Here is a 20,703-nt window from a genome sequence, read left to right as displayed (position 1 = left end):
GGTCCCTCTAACTATGTGCTAAGTACCCATTTGCCCATGTGGTCCAGACTGTCCGGACTGTCTCTGTCTTCAGCATCTGAATGTGGAAACAGCCACAGCCTGCTTGCCAGCTCTGCCATGCCAAAGTCCTGGGAACAAGGATGGCAGGTTCTGCTAGTGCTCTATGGGGTAGGTGCAGGGAGGCAGCTTGCCATGGCAAGAAAGACTGAGGATAAACTCTACCCCCTACAGCAGCAGCACCCTCCCCCCCAGCCCTTCTGCCCCACTAGAAGAAGCAGAAAGGGAACACCACCCTCCATCTCTTCTTTCTCAATGTGCTTTTAGTAGCCCAACCCCCAGCTGCTTTCCCTGGAAATCACAATTTCGAATTTTGCCTCTGGTGCTCTAAATCACTGGGCTTCGTCTGCCTCCCACAGAGCCCTGAAGGGATGGGCACATTTCTGAGGTGCAGCTTTGATCTGTATTGTGCTTCTCACCTCCATCTCCTCCAAAAGATAAATGGGCAACACTGGTGTGACTGGACACCCCAGTCTCATCCACTCAAAAACCAGCCAGGTGGCACTCTTCTACCCTGTGTCTGGTTACTAGGGCCCTAAATTAGTCACCCTAGGGCTGTATGTCGCAGTTCTGCATTGCCAAGAAGATGCCATCAGGAGAGCTGTTGTTTTACACAGCTCACTGTGATAAGTACTAAAAAGCAGCTACAAGCAAACTATGCACACTGCTGCGGAGAAATAGGTTTCAGAACAAGCATTATGGGGGTGACGTAGGCAGGGTAGAAAAATGTCCCTGGAGGATGGTCTTCTGGGCCCTTTCCTACCTCTGGAAATGTTACTGTCCCTCTTTGGAAAGCTGAGATAGCACAACAGGCATTTCAGCCCTGTGAGAATAACTGACCAACTCGTTTCAATGCCTTAGGATGGGGCATGAGGAATGCCATTTCTAGCAGTACAATAAGAAGTTTATTAAGAATCTCCAAGGGTCATTCAAACATGCTGAATCACAAGCAGCATTGGTACCCCATAAGCCATCTGCATTTTTGATTTATACGTGCTATATTCTTGTAGCTTAACATTTTTCTTGATTATATAAAAGTAATAAGAAACTTTGCATTTGCGAACTTCTTTTCTTTTTTTGCACTTCAAAATTAGGCAGCATTCCTTGTTATTTCTCCCGTCTGCTGTTCCTCACAGCATAGGAAGTACTCAATCAAGAACATTAGTAAAATACGAAGAAAAACAAATTTAATTCTGTAACACAGTATTAGTAACAAAGCAGATCCCAGAAGCAGCTATGAATAATGAATACGGCACCTTCTAAAGGAAGCTTCTTTATGCAATGAGTTTTAAAGGTGAAGCGGCAAATTTTGCATGAAGATTTCAAATTTCCACGGTTCAAGCTATGGCTTTGGTTTATATCCATTGATACTTTGAGGGCTCATAACAAATGAATCTTCTCCCTCAATGCAGCATGAAACAGTCCCTTTTTATTTGCAGTGTAGCTGTACTTTCTTCCAAGGCATCTACAGATGGTATGGGGGTTGCTCACAGGACAAAGAGGCCATTTTCTCCTTCAGCACCACTAAAAACTTTTTCAAGCTCTTCTGGTGGTCCAGGGCTGTAGTAAGAAACCCAGATCAGTATGCATGGAGGAAACAAAAGCATTGCTGCTTCAGAGCATCCTTTCTTAATTGTAATATTTGCAAATTCCCATGAAAATTGAGACCAGAAACTGCTGGCTTCACTGATTTCATTGGTGCAATGCCTACTTATTTACACCAGTGAATTATTTGCCTTGTTTACATTATTGTAAAGCATAGGAAAGGGCTGTTCACAGCTTATGACAGTTGTGAGATGATCAGCAGGAACTTAGAAAAAAGTCCCTCTTGGCCCTCACTTCTTATCTCCTAAGCTAGGTACACAGTGGGGTAGTTAGTAGCCATCTACCGTTGAAAAACTATTAGTCATTGACAGCAGGGTGGTACTTCACTGGATAGTGGTCTATCTAAACAAAAACCTTTTTTCCAGATCAGCCAGAAGACATGAAGTTATTAGGAATGCCTGGGTGATCCATCAGACTTATGTACTTCATATCTGTCTCAAAATCACCTCACATGCAGTGATGTGACTCAAGGAGGATATGACAATGCGTAATAGCCACATGAGGGCTTCAGGATTTGTGACGTGGTGGAAGGTTTTCATTTGCCACACTGCTGTAGTGAGACCTTCATGGGGCCAGCTCTCTTTATGCATCATCATGAATTGCTTCTCCATGGCAGACTGTATATAAATCCCTGATGCCATCCTGAGCAATCATGAGAGGAAAAGAAACATTTGCCAGCTGATTATGATAATCATTGATCATCTTGGTTTACACCTTTGTAGATGGCAGAGGAGTCACGTCCTGGTATTTAATCAAAGCATAAAATAGATTAGGAATTTCCCTAAACTGGGATCACTACCTTACAATAGCTTGAGCACCAGTAGCTCAAGCTCTCCAGTGCTTTGGGTGTCTATTTGTCACCACCCCACATGAGCATTTTACAGGAACTACTGTCTGATTTTCTGAAATGAGGTTGTCTGAAATTAGCTCGTGACCCAACCTGGGTAATTAGAACCTCAAGCCAGGTCTACACCCATTGCAATCAGTGGCAAATAACCTTCCTGCCTCTAAGAAAAATTAGCTCGAATTAATTGGAACGGTTAGTAGGATATTACAAAATGGATTACCTTTTGGTTATAAAGCTCCTTGTGTGTTTACCTAGAAGCAAAATAAAGTTAATTTCACAATGACCAAAAGAAATCCGTAACGCATCAGTCAAATGGATTCAGCAAACAAGGCAGTGAGTAGGAAAATTTCTGTGGGCTAAGCAGGACACAAAGGATCTCATTCTGATTTAAGTTACACTGATGTCCATAAAGAGCAATTCCAGGAAACTATGGAGCTACGTTTACTATAAAGCAAGTGCCAACAAAATGAGTCAGGCCTGTGACAAGTGGAGTGCACAGGTTCCTGCAGCATCCCCACCAGCTCTGAGGGCTCTCTGGTCCCCTCGTAGTAACACAGCCCTGGAGCAAGGACAGTGCCCCTATAAAATGAGCAAAACGCTGTTGCAGGGGCCATGGCACAAAGAGCCTAGCAGTTCTCCAAGCTGTGCTGCTGACCTGACAACCAGCAGCACCAGGCAGTGAGGAGTTTGCATCAGCCTTTTTGTCCGCTCTCAAACATCAGGGTGAGGAGAAGCAGGGCCTACACGCTCTAGTCCGGCGTCTTACATCCCATCTGTCCTGGCAGGGCCATTGTATGACAGTAAGGTCTTCCCTGCACAGACCCTGATATCACCTGTAACAAGGACAGGTGAGCTTTTAAGGTGGCCTGACATGCAGGAACGGGTCAAGAAGGGCACTGCTCTTTAGTGTGTTCTCTGTCCTGAATTCCTGAAGATAGTGAAGATTAACCAGAGATACAGAAGGACATCTGCATTATGCCGGCATTAGAAGCTTTAAAAAATTATGTGCTCAGGGATACTTACATTTCCATAACAGTGATAAGAGCATCAATATGAAAAGAATAGACGCCACTATGAGACAGGTGATGAGAACGACATAGGCTGGAAACTGGAAAGGAGATGAAAAAACTGAAAAGGCTTTAAAAGCATGCTTTACATCAGACCTACTCATGCAGGTCTGGGTTGCCCTAGTGGCTAAGAGCTCTGAAATATCTACCATGAGCTGGCATTTGCAACACTTTTCTGAGCTTGCATGTACAAAGTACGGAGAATACATATCAGGAGACAACAAGCAAAATGAATTACCAGTTAAATATTTAATACTTCTTGCTCTGAAGTATTTGGGCCTAGATTTATCCCACCTAACATGAGCTTCTTAAGGAATTTCTAAATAAAACCAAATAAAACATTCTGAATAAAAGTCTTTCTGAGTTTCTAAATAAAAATTCAAACTACTAGTTTGCAAACATTGTGCATTTAGCATGAACACATTAAAAATCACTAGCAAGTCCTGCTATCCTTCTGGCTTCTAGTTAACCGAACACTTCTGAAACTTAAAGGAAGTCTTACCTGATCTATGTTATCATCATTTTTCTTAGCTTTGCTGTTTGAACTTCCCAAAATATCTGAAAACAAAAGAAACTGACATAATTATTACCGGCACAGTCAGCTGAATGAACGAAGAACATTGAGGGTCACTATGGTTGTCACCATATTAGTCAGAGTACAATGAACTCTCAGTGAATGAGAAGGACAAAATCTGGCCCTGAGCAGGAGAAATAAAGCGCTTTGCAACCAGTGGCGAACAATGTGTTGTAGCCAAAAATGGCATATCAGGCATTCATCAGGATATGTCAGTCTTCATCAGGGAAAGAGGAAGCTTTCCAGGGATAGCCCGGTAAGAATGATAGAAGAAAGTTGTCTCCTGTGAGAGAGCTTTCATTGCAGTAAGCATGATGAGACGTGGTAGAGAACGTAGTAAAAAAAATACAAGGCTAAGTGAAGAAACCTCCTCAGTTTAATCATGGTCAGAGTTCTGTGTGATTACACCTATTACTGAGAACCACAGGAACTATCTGTACGTTCAGATAATTTTCCACTGGTCTAAGATAGCTCTGTGAAGATGATGCATTTCTTTCTGTCTATCTTAAGGTATGAAGAATAATTCAGTTCTAGTTTACCAAGCTTTGGATATGGGGGTGAACTAGAGGACTGCTCAAGAACTCTTGCAGCTAACTTTTCTATTATTATCCTATGATCCTACTATCTTACTTCTGTTAGTGAAACTAAAGTCACAGCAGGGTGATTCAGTCTTGCCCTTGGTTCATTGTGACCTTCTACTACAAGATGATGAAATATTTAAGCATTTGGAGCTCTTGGACCGTCACAGGAAGTGCCCAGCGCTTGGCAGCATCTTAAAAATTCAGGAGTCATTCATCTTAGCAAATTGAAACTTCAGCTCACATCTCTTTCTAGGCCATACTCTAATGCATAGAAAGACTGTGAGGAATAGTAGTTTTAAGGATTTGATAAGAGAGCAACTGCAGAGCCTCCATACTAGCAAAATGTAGTGGGGACTAGATGAGTCATATTTGCCTGGGCATGTATAACAGACTTAATGTGCTTGAGACCACAGTTAAAGGAAATGCTAAATGCATCAGACCTCCAGAATGTTGCCTGGTGATGGGTATGATCAGATGCTCTCTAATAATGCCATTAGAAGAGCTGAAGAAATTGTTATCCCCTCAGGAACTGCTTATAAATAACTGTCCACTCAGAAAAATGCCAGTGTGTCTGGTGACCGAGATAGCACCAGTCTTTGGTGTTCAGATTTGTGATGCAGATTATACGTAATTGTAGGGCTAAATAGAATTAATTAATTTGCTACCAAAAAAAAAAAAAAGATAAGCTTATGTGTATACTGAGCACCTCTTAGTGGAACAAGGTTTTCTTTGTTTTTCAGATAACACATTGTATTCTGATCCCCATGCAACCATTCTCCCGTCTCTATTTAACATGGAATGCAAATACCATTAAAATACACTGCAAAAGTCAATGTAATAATGTCTAATAAAGAAGGAGCAGATTCTGTCTGGGCTTGACTTATGATCTACCTTTATCGACTGCAAACAGGGCCCCCTCCATAAAACTCTTTAATGGGTCTGGCAGCCTTCCTTTCTAATCTCTCACTCAGCTTTTCATTAGTTCAGAAACTTTCCTGTCGGATGATGCTCATGCAGGAACATGTAAAGCTTGGTAGAATCCCACTTGCATCTCCTGACTTTAAAAATAATGAGACGTTTGTGAGGTACAGCTCCTTTATAATTAGAATTTGTTCCCCGAAGGACCCTAGAATTTACTTTCAGCAAAAGGAATGCATGTGCCTAAGTACATGGAGATTAATGGCTGCTTTGAGACTTTTGCACCCTGAGTATAAGAATTGTTCTTAGAGGCGGAGGACTGCTTCAGTTCTGTGTTTCTCTCCCAGCCAGTGTGCTAACCTCAGTACAGAGACTGGCCACAAGTTAGCCTTCCCTTACATTATGATAAGGCTGAAGTTTGTTTTAGCAGAGCTGTTAGTCTTTTGAATGCATTTTTTCACAGAGAAAAAGGAGACTAAGTCAAGAATGTAACCTAGCTTATTGCTGCTGCTAGGTAGTACTCAATTACCCTGCAGTATTTTCTATTGTTATGGGAGTCTGGCCTTGGAAATAACACATCACAAATTTTTGCACGGGTGGGAGCAAACAGTGACTCATGTAAGTGTGGTTTGTTGTTATTTGATCTGTGGCTGCTCTTTATAGCCTGCAGCGACAATTTAAGTTGCCCCAAGAACCCCAGCAGTAAGACCCTTTCCCAGACTCCCTATTTGACAATAACAGAATACAGTCATTCTCTACCTTGGCTGGATGGTGTCCCTATGCTCCCTCTACAGTCAAGGAAAGACAGGCAGACGATTCAGAGGAGGTTAGCATAAGTATTTCTGTTGCTTATTGAATCTAGTCCTACTTTCCAACAAAGTACAATAAACTTCTGCTTCTCGAGTCCTGCTGAAGTGGATCATGCATGGTCTTCTCTCTGCCACGTCGCCAGACCTACTGATCATACAGAGCACATCCAGATGTGCTGCATGTGCGCCAGACAGACTTTTTGCCTACGCCTGTTACACGTGGTGCTACTCCAGGACAGCCAGACCAGAAGAGACTGAGAAGAGATAAATGCTCACAAATGCTCACAAGATCAGTTATGAAGCCTCTTCTGTGAGCCCTGTCCAGGGGCATTGAAGAACAGTTTCCTAAACCCTGTTTCCCCTGTAAGTTTCCAGCCCTGTCAAAACAAGACCCATATAGAATACTGTAATACTTTTTTCTTAGGAGCACGGGAGACTTTTGACACTAGCTGAAACTAAAGGGAGCAAAATACTGACAAGTCATCCCTGAATTTTAGCTTTTCTTTTTTTAAGCGCTCATTTGCAGGCATCTGGTAGGCAGGCTATCAGACCTGAATAACATAGGCCTTTTGTCATTTACACCTGACTGAGGGAAAACACCTTCTCAGCACCTTGTTATCTTCATCTGTTCAGTGAAAACAGAATAATGTTTCTGTCAGTTTCTTTCATTATTTGTTTAAAGTCTCTTAAAACCACAGATGAGGATCCCTGAGATCACCTCCACTGTACCACCATGTGCAGTAAGTGAAAGGATTTAGTGGTATTTGGTTAGAATCTAAGAGCCCCTATTCAAGTTAATACTGTATCAGGAGTTCTCGTGGAAACTCAGCAAGATTGAAAGAGGAATCTAGAGCAGGCAAAGTTACCTTAAGTTTATTTATCATGTATGGTAAAATTTTGCATCCTAATTACTTTTATCTTGAAGGAGCGACTGACAGTTGTGGTGATTGCCCGCTACTGTCCAATATGACCAAGGACACATGTTGGGCACTGAATAGCTGAGCCTGCTAACCAAATCTAGCTGAATATACTGAGCAAGATTCAAAGCCCAGTGCAGTCAGGGAGGACATTAAATGGAAACCACAATGCATTCACAGTGATGACAGATTACATATCTGAGAACTGAAGCTTGGACTGAGGCAAAGAACAACTCTTAACTACTCTCAGACTGAAACACTTGACAGTAGTGAGTAACTGAAAATCTGTTTCCTTTGGGGTACTTGAAAATACGCATTTTTCATCTATTGCTTCATCTTGATTTCAGATAACGTCTCTGTGGATCCCAGATAGCTCTTGCTTCCAGATATAATGAATAATTATTAATAAACATTTGGTACGCTCTTTAGGGTGGTTAATGCTTTTGTTTATGACAGTTTCTTCATTTCTCTGAATAAGTAACTTTTTGCAGCGTCTGAGCTTGTGGCGTTATCACACTCACCCGTGGTTAGCCCATCTTCCGTAATGAGAGAAGCGTTTGCATTTTCAGTTCCCTCTGAACTTGGAAGTGTACTTGGGAATTCAGCAGTCACTGAAACAAAGTAAAAAGTAATGCTGATAAAGATTGCTGTTTAGGGGGGGGGTCTTCATATGTTGTTCAAAATTGCTAGCACAATTTTGCATCTTCAGCTAAGCAAGAGGTGAAAATTTGCACCTAAGGTGTAATGTCTGCAGCTCATCCTGTTCACATAGCTGATGTACTTTATTAGCACGTTCAGCAGCTAGACTTTTAAACAGTTTAGCTGCGGATGTAATTTGTTGTTGCCAAGTTTAACTGTGGCACATGGTTACGGCTGGAAAACTAGAGATGTTGCTGAGAAGTTGTCCTAAAACATTCAGGTCAGAAAGAGCTTCAGGTGATATAAGAACCCCAAAAGGTACAAAACCCAGCTTTGTGTGCAGACATCAATCTGTAGAAAAGTCACTAATGTGAATACAGCTGCAACCTAGGATAAAGACGATGCGGAATATAATATGTCACTGCTACCAGCTAAATAATAATTATAACAGCAGCCTTCATTTGGGAAGACATTTAAGTACTCAATTTTAAGCATGTATTAAATTCTCACTGACTATTGCTCAAGCAGAACATGCTCTTAAATGACCTTTTCAATAAACTTTTTCAATTGCCTTTCCCAAATCAAGGCAAAAATTAATGCAGAGTTTAGTGGATTTCGGTTTCACTGCCCTTTTTGTCCAATCCTATTCACTGGCAGCCTCACACTCTAAAAAAAATACAGTTACTGTAAAGTGATATAAATATTTACACTGCAGTGGTCCCTGAAAGAAAAGAGTAAAGGGAAGGGAAACTTGAATTTGCTCTTGAATGCAGACAGTTAAAGGTATCACCGAAAGACAGGCCTGGTATTTCTCATTTGGATGCATCTGAGAGTAGTGAAACCTATGGAATTGACTCCTAGAACTAACTTCCTTGGAGAACAAAACAAACGGTGCTACTCTAGATGAAGAGATTTGGCATAAATGCCAAAACTAAACAAAGATAAAACTTCCTTAATTTTTAAAAACCCCAGTGGCATATAAACATTGCCCTTTCTCTACTTTACAAACACTCCCCCTCCTTCAATTTATCACAGGGTCATAGAATAATTTAGGAGTGAGGGGACATCTGGAGTCATCTAATCTAACCCACTGCTCAGAACAGGGCTGACTGTGAAGTCAGATCAGGCGGTTCAGGGCCTTGCTTTTTGAATATCTCCAAGAATGGATATTCCACAGCCTCTCTTGGCTCCTGTCTCAGTTCTTAATCACTCTCACTGTGAAAATTTTTTCCTTAGGTCTAGTCAGAAGTTTTCTTGCTCCAGCTTGGGTGTGTTGCCTCTTACCCCTTTCACTGTATACTTCCAAGAAGAGTCTGGCTTTGTCTTTATAACCTCTCTCAGGTATACAACAATTAAAACCCTGTTTTGCATCCTCTTCTGCAGGTTGGCCAAATCTAGCCTCCTGACCTTCTACTGGACTCACTTCAGTTTGTCACAATTTTTCTTGTATGGAGGGTCCAACACAACACAGTACTCCAGATGTGGCCCCAGATGTGGCCCCATGACTTCTAATAGAAGGAAATGATCATTTCCCTTGACCTGCTAACTGCAGTCTTGCTAGTTTGGCTCAGGATGCAGCTGACCTTCTATGTTCAGCTTGCCCACCAAAATTCCTAGATCCATCCCTTTCTGCAAAGCTATTTTCTATCCAGTCATTCGCAGCCTGTTCTGGTGCATGGAGTTAATCCACCCCAGGTGCAAGACTTGACATTTATTTCTGTCGTACTTCATGAGTTTTCTGTCAGCTCATTTCCCCATCCTGTAGAAACTCCTTTGAATGGAAGCCCTACCCTCCAGTATCTTGGCCATCTCCCCCATTTTGACATCATATGCAACATTTGATCTATGTTTCCTTAAATCCACTGAGAAAAACGTTTAGTTATCTGGAAGAACACTTCTCAGCTACAATGATATCTATCTGGAAAACCTTTGTAATGCAAGAGTTAGGCTAACGCAGACCATCTATGTTAGATAAAGGAAAAGACTGATTCTGGTTACACTTTGTACCTTCAGGAACAGTAACAAATTCTGTTGAACCGAACACGTAATCACCTTCAGTATTCATGTCAGCTGCTTGAAAACCAGTTGAAAAATCTACAGGAGCACTACTTGTCACCACGATTTCTGGAAAAATGTCATTTGCTGCCATAGTGAAAGTGGGGGGAGCAAAGGTCTCCAACATAATTACTTCTGGAGGCTCGGTTGTTGCTGGTGGGTCAACAAGAATCGGAGGAGCAATTATTTCGGTGGCAGTTGTTGCTGGGGGACTGACAGTTGTCAGGAGGACAACAGTCTCTGCCATAACTGTTGCTTGAAGATCAGAGGTTGCTTGGGGAACAGAAACTGTTTTTGTGAAATTCGGGGGAGAAATGTGAGTCGTTGCCATGGCTGTTGTCATCACTGGAGATGCTGCATGAAAAGCCATAACCAAGAGAACAGCTAGATCAGAACATTCACAACTGAACTTAAGGAAAACTAGAAATGAATTGCAAGAATCTATTCACTAAAATATTGCAAATAAAAGTGGGATTGTCTAATTAGCAGAAAACAAATCCCAGTGAGAGCAATTCCCAGGTTTCTATTTTTTCTTTTTCAAACTTTCCAGAGTACATTTTTCAACAAATAACTTAATCTCCCCTAAGTTTTTCAGTTCTAATCAGCTCCCTCGTTACAGCTGAGAAGATTTCTCTCCACATACCATGCAGAGACGGATCCTTCATTAACCTTTTTCAACTTGAAGCTTAAGATTTTGCTTTATTTTGTTAGAAAATCGGACAGCAGCGTGTATTCCTGTTTTCCTCTTACACATTATTTATTACTAGAGATATTCTCCATTGGGAATATGATCTTGCATTTGGTAGATGTGAAACATTTGATATACCACATTTTCTCACTGGTTAGGACAGTTTTATTTTCAATTTAGCCTGCTGTCCACTGTCCCAGCCCCAGTATGAGAGTAATCAATCAATCTCTCTCACTCTTTTTTTTTTTCCAATATGGTAGTGCCGTGATAACATTGTTGACCACCGGCCATCACTTGCCCAAGAGTGTGATCTGAAAAGTAGGAAAAGAAAATGAAGACCTCGTTTTCCTGAGCTAGCTCTTCCGACAGCCCTTTCACTTCAGATACTTGAATTTTATTAAAGACATGGACAGGGCACAGCTACCCCGTGCACATGCAACTGTAGCAATGTAAATGTACACTGGAGTAGGAAAGCAATTTGGGCTTCTTAGCACTACAACCAAACAAATCGAGATAACAAAAACCTCGTCGATGCTGACGATCCCAGGGAAGATGTGAACATTACGCTTTGCCCTAGATCTGTTTTATGATATCCATCTTTCCTGCATTTTCTCCATATCTAATAAAAAATAAAATAAAAAAGGAACAATAGTTTAGCAGGAATATCCCCAAATACGTAAATGTGTATCGTGGTCTGAGGCACACTTCCCACAAGTCAAAATTAAACTTTCTGGGAGCATGCTGCATCCTAGGTGATGGGAGCAAGTATTCCTGGTTGCTTTTCATACCTGAAAGAGTGAGGGTTAACTTTGTTGTCTGAAGCCTGGTTGTCGCTGGCACAGTTGTTGCTGAGGGAAAAGTAGCCAAAGAAAGAAGAGACACTAAATCAGAGCATGGTCAGCAGGTAACAGCCACCCCAGACCTCAGCTAAACAAACCTATTTGGGGATCAGGGATTTTTAAGGCCATTTTTTTTCAAGTAAATATGGGTCCTAAGTAATAGCACATTTAAAGTATCCATTCCCTGACCATCTTACAGAAAGGGAAATGCCAGAACGTTTTATGGTAAATCCTAAAAACTTACAAATGTTGAGATTTTACCCTTCACTGTTCCCATAAAAAACTAAGGAAGGCAAGGAGTCCCACAGGTGTTCTAAATAAAAAGCCCAATTTTCAGCCAAAACTTTTTTCTAGTTTTTCAACTAGCCCTTTTTTTGAGCTCTGTTGCTTTCCAACTCTGGCATAGAAAGGGGCTGCCGTATTTTTGCCCCACTCTCCTGTTATATTGTTTATAGGAGGCATATAGAGACTTCTGTGTAAATCAGCAGCAGTTGCACCCATGAAATAAATTTATCTTTCTGTTGTGTGGAGGGCGCATACCATCTTTTTTCTGTGCTTTGCAATGCTATTCAACCTCCTCTCTACTTTGCAAGACCCTTACTTTATTCTGCAGCTCTGCAAAACAATGGGAAACGGGAAAAGGAAAATGTCCTTTGAGACTCTGACATAGAATTTATAAAAATGTGAGTCTCCTTATGAAATGAAGAAAATAAAAACCTCGGCTGAAAAACTTGCTGGGCTGAACCCAAAACAAAATACTGAGTTTCATTCCAAGGGATTTTCTTAACATTAAATCCCTTCTTTCAGTTACTTGTTTTTTTAAAAACTCGAATGTACTTTCAAAATGAGCAATTAAATCTTTTCTTTGAAAAGAAATAAAAGTGAAGGCTATATTTTCTCATCAAAACTACTTATTCAATTTGACTCTCTAGTTTTGACCCTCCCTTAAAACTACATTTTTAATTAAAATCATTTTTTTTTGCCAAAAAGCCACACCCGGATTTTAAACTCATATCCGGTGATAGGTTTCTAACTGTTGACTGTACAGATCAAAAAACCTCACCTCTGACCACCTCCAGCTTCATATTTCGTTTGATGTCGTTGAACCATCCAGGGATTTCTATGCGGCAGCAATATATACCTGCATCTTCTTCCTTGACTTCCTTTATTGTGAGAGACACATCTCCATAGGAAATAAAGCCCTGAAGACTGTATCTCTGAGATTTTCTGAATGTCACCCTGCTCCCAGTGGTGTGCAAAATTTTGTTATTGCATTTTGAATTTGGGCACTTGCCTTTGCCCCAGCACATGTCTGAGATGTCTTTCCATCTTGCTACCTGATAGAAGCAAGGTAAGGTAACAGATCGCCCTATTTCTCCTCTAACAACAGTGTCGGATGTAGCGTGCGCTGTCAAGGAAGAAGAAAGAAAGAAGAATGAGGAATTTTGGCAGCTAGCAGATGCAAGGTTCTACCTACGAAATACAACATATGAGGAAAAGAAAGACTGACCTCATCCTGTATCTGCTTGGTCTGTAGGAGGCAAGTTGAAATCAAACACCCATTAAAATACCCATTAAAAGATCTCCTAGATCAGGGCCAGCTTACGCTAGCAGAGCAGTGGGATCTGTCTCAAGCCCTGCCAGTTGTCCAAGTTATAAATTAGTCCCTCCCTCGCAAAGCACATTGTCCACGCAAGCCTTAGTTACTAGCACTATACTGACGTAAAAAAGAGCAAATTCAAGTTTTCATTGTGCTTTCATGATCAACTTTACTTTGCATTTACAGGCAATACCCATCTTAGCATCTGGTTTGAATCTTTGCTACATGTCATTCCCTCTTAACTGCCATGCAATTCCCAGATCAGGCCTAAAAGGGATTTCTGCATCATGAAGGGCACCATACTAAAAGGAAATATTCACATACGGGGACAAATTTCTTTTGGTCTTCATTCATCTTTGTCTATATCAATCCTTCTACCTTCTCCTATGTTACATGTGGCAAAGCAGGACCTGAGGGACCTGAGGGAAAACCCAGATCTTGTCCCCTATTGCAGCAAGAGGATAATTCCACCATTCTGATGCCTCACGGTCGGTTTGCTTTACCCCAAAGAGCAGTCATCACAGCGGCTACTTTTATCACTAGCTTTGGCCTTGGTTTACTGAACATGTCTATTTTGCCAGCTGTTTGAATGCCTTTTCTTTTTGGCATGACTCCCAGATAGCACAGAGATGCTTCCAACAGTGTTTGTGTCTGTTTTGTTTTGTCATTAATAGACTATTCACCAGGTGAGATTTTTGTCTGTGGTATTCTGCCTCATGACTTGTTATCGGGATGACATTTTAGCTTCATTACTACTTATCCAGTTGGCAAGACAAGCAAACCATTTCAGGTTTCTATAACTCCAAATGCTAAAAGAGTGGAAGCAGATAAAGCAATATGCAATACGGAGTGAAAGGCAAAGGCTTTTGTACGGAAATGAAGCTAGGATTTGCCAAAAAATTAATGTCTGACTGCAGCATAAGATTTTGCAAGATGGCTGCCTGTTTCACTCATTGGAAAGGGTAGGTTCATTTGCCATGCTGCAGCAAAAGAGAGACCTCTTTCTGTGACGACAAAGCAAAACAATTTATCCCATCGACCTTGAAGGCATCCACAGATGAGCAAGGCATTAGTCACTGGAAAGGGTCAACACATGTTTTCCTGTCACCTCAGAAATGATGTATGTAAAAAAAAGGGCAGCATGAACTATTCTTTGAGTTAAGGCAACTTTTATTTGGGGAGCAGGATTATCTTTTATTTTCATTTCATCTCACTGCTCAGTTCTGCACAATGCAAAGGCACTGTTTATTAGGCAACTGTTTAACAAATAAAAATTTGCCTGCTCTCCTCTTTGAAAGAAACAGACAGCTGAGTTTATTAAAAAATAATAAGAAGAAGAAAAAGGCAGAAATAAGGCACCAGCGTGTCTCCAATGCAGTTTCCCAGCAGTACTAGTGGGAAAATTACCGTTTTTGCCATTTCAAATCCTCTTAATTTATGCAGAGCTAATGTTCCTAACATCTACGTTCACTGCAGGTTAGTTGTGAGAGCTTAGATACTGTACCAGCCTTACTTCAACAGTATGAATTACTGCAAGGAATAAGTAACTTCCTTCTCAGCTGTAGCCTCATGCAAAAAGGCATTTTCCAAAAGAAATAGTAAATAAGACTGAATTAAAATGCCTTTGAAATTAAAACAGAGACTCCTGGGACACCCTAGTCTTAGTCTGCAAAACAAATTATATCTCTGCCCTTGGCTGTGACCCTCCTGAGCATCCAGTTTTGACCCAAGGCATCAGCTATCCCTGGGCAGTCATGCTGAAGTCAGTGAGGCTGGCCATTGTAAGCACATAATGCAAGTATTAGGCAGTAACTCCAACAGTTACTTTTCTCCTGTAGACTAGTCTTTGCATGGACAAAGACCCACATCCTCCAGCCAAGAAAGATAATTGAAAAAGAACATTTTTTTCTTGAACTCTTTCTGGAATAATTTTCTTTTTTGTAGAAGATACTTAATATCTTTTCCCTACCAATCCTACTTTTTATATTTTTCCTTAAAGCTTCTGTTACTTAAGAAATTGCAGAGAAAATCATTGATAAATAGCAAAGCAGCCATTAACTGCCCACTATGCTGTTTTCTGGAGTCCCAAGACTACCCGCTCTCAGCAATGAGCTGGATTAAAGGGAGGATGGTAATAAAGAGTTGGTTTCACCCTCCAGCAGCTCTGCGTGTAAGAATGTTTTTGAAATAAAATTAGATAGAGACACGTACCTTCAGTTTACTTTGAGGATGAAAATACAGTGAGGACAGAGCCCTCCTGCTCATTTTACCGAGTATGTTAACAGACCAAAAATATTATGGAATTCCCTGGGCTACAGCAAAGTGCCTGCCACGATCTGCTTACATAGCAGACACCATGTAGGCTGGGGTTGTGTTAACTTGCCTCGTAGATTTCAGTGGGACCTGAACCACCTCTTGTTCCTCAGTGCATTCCATCAATAATCAAACCTTTCCATTACTTTTCAGACTGATTTAAGAACATTGCAGTTGCTCTAGATATTATACTTGATATTTCATCGTGTTAGAGGTTGGCTGATTAAATGTAATATCTAGTCATCTAAGACGAAATCTCTTGAAATGCCTAAGTGATTTAAGAGCGCAGTTCCCATTAGGGTCTCATCAGGCCCCACTGAAAGTTGGTGAAGTCATCTTCTTGAGCTACACAGGCAATTCTGAAAGTCCACTGCTGATGTCTAAATGCAGACACAAAAATGCAGCTGATGTCAGCCATGCTTGTAAGTGCTGGACAGGACCCCGTCTCCCAAGTTATTGTTCTTTGACTTGTATCTCTTTTAGGAATGAGGTTTTAAATGGGCAAACACTGAACATTTTTGCAGTAGAAAGAGGGGAATTTTGAAATACGCTCTCCCTTGACAGCACTCTATTCATAGTGGCAGACAGCCCTTAGACCTTCAGAAAATCCCTTCTTTAACACATGTACACATGCATTACTCTGGTAATGTTTCAATTCCCTAACTTTGGCTGTGTCAACACTGTATTATTGCAGAGAGATAGATGGACAAGCAAAGTCAATTGCACACATTTAACAATGGCAACAAAATTAGATATTTTGGAGGGACAGGGGGAACTAACCAAACCTATACACAGAGGAAGCCACATACATTTTTAATAACTAAAGATATTCTAGATCAGTAGTACCTCAGTAAGTTTAAAAGCTTTTGAAGTTCTCTGTACAACTACAGCCTTTTTCATTGAGACGTATACAAGCACAGGCAACACAAGCGCCACTGTTTTTAGCACTACAAATTCTTTTGGTTTTTGAGCAAGCACACAGAAAAGCAGGTAAAGACTCACCTACAAAGGTCTGTATCAGAATCCAGTGGAACAACACAAGATGGGACATTTCAGCCGATGGAGACTTCAGGGCAGGGATTGGAAGAATAGAGAACCAGATCTTATACATTCCAGAGGTGCTGAGTGAGCACCACTGAAGAATTATTTCTCCATTTCCGCTTTATATGTATTGAAACTGCTTCTTTCCTACTCTTCCAGGGAGGTGCTCTCTCCTTTTCCCCTTCTGAGACATTCAGTACGGTACTACTGCCAGAGATTTCAGTATACTATTTATTTTGACCTTCCATCAATCTCTTAAGGTCCGTCCACTGCTGTACTGAGTAGCAAGAACAAGCTCTGTGCTCTTACATTCAAACATTTGGCTTAGTCTGCACCTCTGACGTTGTCCCCTCCTGTGTTTTCCTAACCTCTTCATCGCCCTGATTCTGCCTTCTGCTTGAAGACTCCTCTCTTTCTCTCCCCAGCTTCACATTTTCTATGTGCAAAAAGAAGCTTGGAGGGCTTCTCACAAATGTTCACAAACTTAACACAAAGTCCTTTCCAAAGATCTGACACACCACCCAGGAAATACTTTTACTTTTTCTGACCGGTTTGGAAGATGTCTCTGGAAAAGGAGATGACCAATAAGGTGAGAAAGTTTGCCAGAGTTACACAGTAGTTCAGGGCATTAAGGTCAGGGGCAGGCATTAAGAATGTAGAAGGCATTTCTGAGACAGGGACTAGACAACAAAATAGCAGACAAAATTCTATATAAAGAAATGTGAAACAGTGCAAATGGGGGAAGCAGTTCTAGGTTCAAATAATGAAATAACGGGTTCTGAGCAGATACAGCTTCCCCAGCAATCACATTTTGGGGTCATAATACTTAGTATAATGAAAATGTCACCTCATTGCTCGGTAGCATTCAAAAAAAAAAGCAAATCAAATTTTAGCAGTTACTAGTAAAGAAATAGAGAACAGAACAGATGACACCATTATTCCACAAATTCACTTTGAACCTGTGTGCAGTTCTAGACCTCTTAACTTGAAAAAAGCATATATTAGATCCAGAAAGGGTTCCAGGAAGGGCAGAAAGAACGGTGAAAGTGTGAAACAGCTTCCACGGGAGGGATAACTGGCTGGGTCAGGACAAGCTAGCCTAGAGAAGAGTTGACTGAAGGGGTACTACAATAGGGCTACAAAATCTTGAGTAGCATGGGAAGGTTGGAGAGGGGTTGACTGTTCAATGCCCACCCCCAGCACAGCATCAGAGAGAGACTCAAGTGTTCGCAGACCTGCTGGATTCATTAGGCCACTGGAATAGGGGACACCTCTCATTAGCATCCTCATCCATCACACCACTACTATAGCGCAGTGGCAAGGAGCAGATCCCAACAGCCTGGGCTCCAGCACAGCCAGAGGGCCTGCTTTCCTTCACCAGAGAGTAGCCAAGCTGATGGTGCTGTAGCCATTTCTTAATGGCAGATGCCAGCAGCATGAAGCTCAAAGGTTTTTCCGAGTTTATTCTAAATCAAAGCGATGCTATTGCGCTGTTTTGTACCTTCACATGCTTCAGTGCAGCACAAACAGGAACCACTGAGGCCAGACACTGCAATACAGCAGTATCCTGTTGTCAATGTTATAAGGCAACCTGACCAGCAATCAGTAAAATACATGATTTACCGTCTTCTACAAGGTACAGTTCACAGGGTGCCAAATACACCAAGCATCAACTGTTCTGTGTAGGCAGAATGAATGAAACCTGATGTGTCCAATATCCCTGACGCTTATTCCCCTGCAATAACACCAGTTTCCCCTTCGTCCCTATCCCTCTCTTCCATTGAGCAGCAGCTGTGGAGTTGTGACCAGCCCAGTGCTGCCCTGATAGGCACCACACAGGCAAGCGTGGGGCTCCAGATGGTGCAGCCTGTAAAGGAGGGGTTTGCTCTGTGGTGCTCCCCAAGAGTTTAGGAACCTCGGGTGCACCACGGCCAGAGTCACCACACTGTGGGGTTGTCATAGCCCTCCAGTGACCCCGTGAGTGCTGAGTAAACCTAGTCAGCAAAGGAGAAGTCACACCGCAGACTCACACCGTAAGCATCTAGGTACTGTGAAATTTTGCACTGGGTTATCTGTTAAACACCCGCACTGATATCCGTTAATTTGTGTACTGTTATCTGTTGAGCATCTTGTTGAGCATCCTGTTGGTATCTGTACTGTTATCGACTGAAGCCATCTGTTCTGTTGTGTAACTGTGGTCCGGCATTGATGGACTGGATAATGAACTGAGCCTGGGAAGGATAAAAGCAAGCCACATATATCTGGTGGGGACTCGTACTCATCAGCAGCTGGCCTGCAGACCCAACAACTCACCCGTCAGTGGGGACGCCTCTGTTGCCAACTGCCGGGGAGAACCTGAACCGTCTCGGTGCAGCTCGAGCGTGGTGAGAACAATCCAGGGAAAACTATACCGGAGAGGTGGCCCTTAAAGACAAGGAAAGGGTGAGAACAGTCATTGTACCACACATCTGTGACTTAACCACAGAGCTCTGATATGTGTTGTCCAGTGTTTATCCTATACGTAGAGCCACTTAGCCCTAATAAATTCTTATATCGGACAAATGATGACCTCTCGAGTTCACTGTGACTAACGCTGGAATACAAAAGAATCCCAAACACTCCTCTGGTGGTGCATCACATGCCTGCGTGCTGCCTGGAGGCTGGGACCTGCCCATGAAGCTGGGGCTACACAAGGAACAGCTGAATCCCACCTGCCTTGCCCAGGGCAGCAGCACTGCTTTGGGTCTTTATCCAGCTCCCCATTTTAATGAAGGCTGTAGAAAAAAAATTGGCCAACGTGTTCCAGATTACTACGGAACAAAGAGAACAAGCATGGCATTGCATCAGCTTTGCTTTGGCAAGGCTGGGCTAACACATGCAGCAGAGAGCACTAAACAAGGCCACTTAAAATCCAGCTGATCCAGTGCAAGTGCTCTGGGGAGAGCTAGAGCAATCTGCCTTGTTTTCTGCTCCTGTACTGCTATCTAGTGGTCTCTCGCAGGCAGAGAAGGGGGGGCAGAGAGCTTCCTCAAAAGTCAGCCCCTGCTGTTTGCAGCTCCTTAGCCTTATCAGGTTCACTGTGCTGCCAGCACATGTCCAGCTGGATAATCTCTTAATGGGGCAACTGACTCCAAGTGACACCTGTGCATCTCTGTGGCTTTTTGAAATGCCTGTTCCCAGATCCACTGACATGAGAGGGAATAATGAAAATAATGAAAAAACAGGGGAAAATTCTGCTTGCACACAATTATATTTATTATATGTACTCAAGGAATATATTATATATACCTGTATACCCAAGGTGAAGTTCTTGCTATGCACAACTTTGGCAGAGTCTGTTTACCCAGTAACTCCACAGCGCGCAGAAGCAGAAGGAAACTTTAAGAAAGACTTTGGCTATCAAATATTCTAGAACTTTGTTTTTTTATGAGGACTCTCTGCTATAAGAATTAGTCTATAATATTAGTTTTAAAAAAATCCTTAAAGGTAAGCAGTTCTCATGTTAGCAATCCTTAAAGACGGTCATCAGACTACTACTTATGACTGATTGGAATCACCTCGTGTGCTAAAAGGAATCTCCCAGACAACTTTGGAAGCCCCACACTTGCCTAACTCTGATCCCAGTGGAGAGGTGATTGATTCGGAAAAAAGCTGCAGGAGGTAGAAATTGCTGCAGATGTTTTCTGAGACCTGGTTCAGAGATCAGACCAGACTTCCTCCAGCTCTGGTCATGGTCCAGCGCCCACAGCAGTGACATGTGCTCAGCCAAGCAGCAGGAAAGTAGTGTCTACAGTGGCGTCATTCACTTTAATTTAGTAGCTGTTACTGATAGTCAAATACAAAAATACAAGCTAACAAGTCTATTCCAGTTTCAGTACCTTTTTACACAAAATAACTCATGACATGAAGATATATGGCAGAGCTGGTTTCCTCCACGGCCTCTCCTAGCCCAGCTCCAGCTTCTCCACCCAACACTTGAGCATCCACTCCCGGCTCTTCACTCACATGTGATTTCATCATTCCGTTTTCAGCCTTTTAGGCTTGTTCTCATGTGCAGCCCCAAGACAAGGCACTTCACAAGTGATCATATAAAACACGCCAGGGCCACCGGTCCCACCTCGTTCTCTTGCCCTACAGGAGAGTCCCTGTGGCA

General features: G+C 42.0%; 1 protein-coding gene across 1 annotated transcript in view; it reads right to left on the bottom strand.

Moving 5' to 3' along the window:
- Positions 1-1,222: 1,222 nt before the first annotated feature.
- Positions 1,223-20,703, bottom strand: part of LOC104151109 (uncharacterized) — a 28,602-nt gene continuing 9,121 nt past the window's right edge. Inside the window, exons 9-20 of the mRNA XM_068960108.1 lie at positions 19,262-19,324; positions 18,864-18,974; positions 17,089-17,230; positions 16,512-16,669; positions 12,660-13,004; positions 11,546-11,605; positions 10,022-10,423; positions 7,897-7,986; positions 4,079-4,134; positions 3,533-3,617; positions 2,730-2,760; positions 1,223-1,617 (exon numbers count right to left, since the gene is read on the bottom strand). Of these exons, the coding sequence (XP_068816209.1) occupies positions 1,545-1,617; positions 2,730-2,760; positions 3,533-3,617; positions 4,079-4,134; positions 7,897-7,986; positions 10,022-10,423; positions 11,546-11,605; positions 12,660-13,004; positions 16,512-16,669; positions 17,089-17,230; positions 18,864-18,974; positions 19,262-19,324 (1,616 nt within the window). The 3' untranslated portion in view covers positions 1,223-1,544. The remainder of the gene's footprint in view (positions 1,618-2,729; positions 2,761-3,532; positions 3,618-4,078; positions 4,135-7,896; positions 7,987-10,021; positions 10,424-11,545; positions 11,606-12,659; positions 13,005-16,511; positions 16,670-17,088; positions 17,231-18,863; positions 18,975-19,261; positions 19,325-20,703) is intronic.

Source organism: Struthio camelus, chromosome 13 (assembly GCF_040807025.1).
Source record: "Struthio camelus isolate bStrCam1 chromosome 13, bStrCam1.hap1, whole genome shotgun sequence".
Taxonomy (NCBI): Eukaryota; Metazoa; Chordata; class Aves; order Struthioniformes; family Struthionidae; genus Struthio; species Struthio camelus.
Note: the sequence above shows the minus strand (reverse complement) of the source record. Positions and strands in the feature narration are given on the sequence as shown.